Raw genomic sequence first — 3,056 nt, forward strand, 5'->3', positions numbered from 1 at the left:
TAGACAGAGAACTATTATGTCTAACAGAGAAAAATGTCAGGGATTGATCTGTGTATTAATTTTTTTGAGGGATTAAAACGTCCACTTTTAAAATCTTTGGGGGCACTGATATGGGTAATTACTCTGTCGAAAAATAAACTACGAACTGATTTGTCTGCCGAAGTAAAACTTAGGGATTGAGTATTAATTTTTCTTGGGGACTAAAATGTCCACTTATAAAATTCTTGGAGACCGATTTGGATAATTATTCTAAAAATTTTGTATTATGTGAGCGTTCTATTAACATTCACTTTTAGATATTTTAACTTAAATACCACCTTTTATAATTCCATCTGAAACATGATTAAATGCACAAATTGAAAAGCTATTGTTGCTTGAGAGTAAAGCTAAAGAAATATACAGAATACTACATTCGTTTTAAAGTAATGGCCATTTTTCCTTTTTTGATACGTAATTAATCTATTTTGCATATAAGGACATTGATGTTTTAATGTATAAAAAATTAAAATAATAATCGTTTTAAAAAGGTGAAATATATTATATAATAATGTTTGAGAAATGAAATTAATGAATGAAGGAGATGGCATGTAAAAATGTTAATTAATGTATGCAGGTAGCACTTGCATCAGGGGAAGGAAAATACATTGAGAAAGTGAGAAAGGGTCAATTAGGGTTGAAGCTTCCAAATGTGAAGTGTGTTGATGCAAAGGGTTTGCCCCTCAAAACAGATAAACTTCACCTTACTACAGTCTCTCAAGTTCACTTAGGAATGCGTTTGGCTCATGCCTATATTGCTTCCACCACTCATCATCATCATCAATTTATTAATCACTCACTCACAAGTTATGTAGCTAGTTAATTAAATCAGGAATTTCGGATAAGAGTAAAGTATATATTTTTGATATACAAAACTTTTGTTCATTTTTTTAAGTTCTCAATCAAGGGCCAATTTCTACATCTTTAAGGAAATATTTCGGGAAGCAACCATTGAATAAGAAACTAACTACTGATTATTTACAGGCCACAGAACTATCTTTTCTTTCTCAGTTATGAAGAATGTTAGAAGAACAATACCTCAAAAGATTGTCTAATCAAACAAAAATTTTAATTAAGCACACTATGCAAGGAAGATAAGAAGGGGAGGTTTCAATTAATATGAATCCAACAAGAACACATCAAATATATGTTATATAACAAATTGTTCCAACAACAAATTAAACCCAATATCATTTGGGTATGTACATTATTCCAATCAAAGGGGTCTTTTACAAAGCAAAAGGTTACATTCCACAGATTTATCCAGTTACCAGCACATACGCCATTAATTGCACCTGAAACAAACAACAGCAAAAGATCAGTCTCGAATACTATTATACCATTCAAGGAAATATCAAGCACAGAAACAATAACATGAGCACATAAATTGGGCAATTCCTTAAAGAAATAGCCTTTACTAGTGATGAACAAAATTATGAATCCACAATGCTCAACAAAGGTAAATTTTAACAAGCCAATTGTTAAATAAACTCAAAACCAACAACAGGGAAGAAAGAAGAGACCTTTGAAGAGGGATTTTAGTTGTAGTAGAGCTCGAGGCCCATGCCGTCGTGGATCTCGTAATCTTTGAGGGTGATATGATCCTTGTAGATGGTGTACCACTTCTGGATGCGAATCTTGTCGGCCCTCGTTCCTGTCTGAGCTGCAACCAGCTTCTTCAGGTCTCCGATGGTGTCGTCATCGTTGCATTTCACGCGGACCTTCTTCCCCAATCGATCGTTCAGAACCACCTCGATCATCTTCTCTTCTTGGTTCGTTCCCTGAAACTCACAGAAATTATAACACTGCTACTGTAATTAATAAAGAATCAGAATAAAAAATTATAACATAAACACATAAATCACAGAATCCACACAAAGATTTAATCGCGTAAATCATAGAAATCAGAATCAGCATGAGAAATATAAATTATAATTAACCTAACTCCAGACATTAGAACAAATGCTTCAAAATCAAAGGGCTGACTTACCCGACAGAGAATAGGGGCAGACCAGCAAAGACCGGCGAAGACGCTCTGACGAGACCGTGCGAGGAATTTTGTCACTGAGGGCTAGGGTGAGCGTTCGCGCGTTCGTGAATCGTGAGAGGAAAGGCTGAGGGTTTGAGGGTGCAGAGTCTGAAGCTTTTGAATTTTGTCACTGATGGAGAGGGTTAACTCAATCTCATATATCTTATATAGAGGTGTGCATGGGCCGGGTGAAACCGGGTTTGATGTGATCCAGATCCGGCCCGAAATATATATCGGGCCTATTTATTAGACTCGAACCCGATCCTAGGTCCGATGAAATCTATACACTTTCGGGCGACGATTATACCGGGTAAAAATCGGGTGAAAATCGGGCCATTAACACTACATTACCTTGATACCTTCTTATAAGCTAGCATGTGAAAATATCCAAATTTCCAATACTTCAACCATTATTTAACATGGTAAAATTCACTTAGAAAAATATAACAAGAACCAACTCTTCTCTAAAATTAAAGCATAACCATAATCAATACTAATATTGTCTAATAATACCAAATATTTAAATCAATATAAATAACACAATAGTATGCATTAGTCTAAAATCTTATGCATTTTAAACATAAAACATTAACTTATAGTCTTATAATAACTAATAACACAAAATATTAAGGTTTACAATACTTAAATTCCACATAAGAATAGTCATCATCCATCACTAATAACACAAAATATTAATTGTATCTGATGACTGGACCACCGGGCTGACTTCGGGTAACCCGAGTCATGGCTCGGACCCGACCCGAAATAATGACCGGGTCTATTTTTGAGACCCTTATCCGACCCTAGACCCAGTGAAATCACACCAAAATAGCCTCTAAAATGTTCGGGACCGGGTCGGATCTTCGGGTCGGGTCGGGCCATGCACACCCCTAATCTTATATATACTAGTGCAGCTGACACGCAAATAATAAAAGATACGAAGCTTATTTCATATTGGATCCTCTCCAATAAAAAAAATAAATTAAATAGT

At 35.2% G+C, this 3,056-nt stretch overlaps 2 protein-coding genes across 5 annotated transcripts in view; both read right to left on the bottom strand.

Moving 5' to 3' along the window:
• The window catches only part of LOC107605632 (ubiquitin-like protein 5), a 25,375-nt gene extending 23,176 nt beyond the window's left edge, over positions 1 to 2,199 (bottom strand). Inside the window, exon 1 of one of the 2 annotated variants that reach the window (XM_016307577.2) lies at positions 2,027 to 2,199. The gene's annotated coding sequence lies outside the window, so the exon portion shown is untranslated. The remainder of the gene's footprint in view (positions 1 to 2,026) is intronic. The other variant, XM_021105322.1, reaches the window with a different exon arrangement.
• The window catches only part of LOC107605631 (ubiquitin-like protein 5), a 9,559-nt gene extending 7,354 nt beyond the window's left edge, over positions 1 to 2,205 (bottom strand). Inside the window, exons 1-3 of one of the 3 annotated variants that reach the window (XR_002349544.1) lie at positions 2,027 to 2,200; positions 1,560 to 1,841; positions 1,296 to 1,331 (exon numbers count right to left, since the gene is read on the bottom strand). Coding sequence is in view for 1 of the 3 variants with exons in the window: in XM_021105321.1 (XP_020960980.1) it covers positions 1,575 to 1,796 (222 nt within the window). In the remaining 2 variants the exon portion in view is untranslated. Of the gene's footprint in view, positions 1 to 1,126; positions 1,332 to 1,559; positions 1,848 to 2,026 lie in introns of those variants that run through there. The other 2 variants (XR_001612542.1, XM_021105321.1) reach the window with 2 other exon arrangements.

This window comes from Arachis ipaensis, chromosome B06, assembly GCF_000816755.2.
Source record: "Arachis ipaensis cultivar K30076 chromosome B06, Araip1.1, whole genome shotgun sequence".
In the NCBI taxonomy this organism is placed as follows: Eukaryota; Viridiplantae; Streptophyta; class Magnoliopsida; order Fabales; family Fabaceae; genus Arachis; species Arachis ipaensis.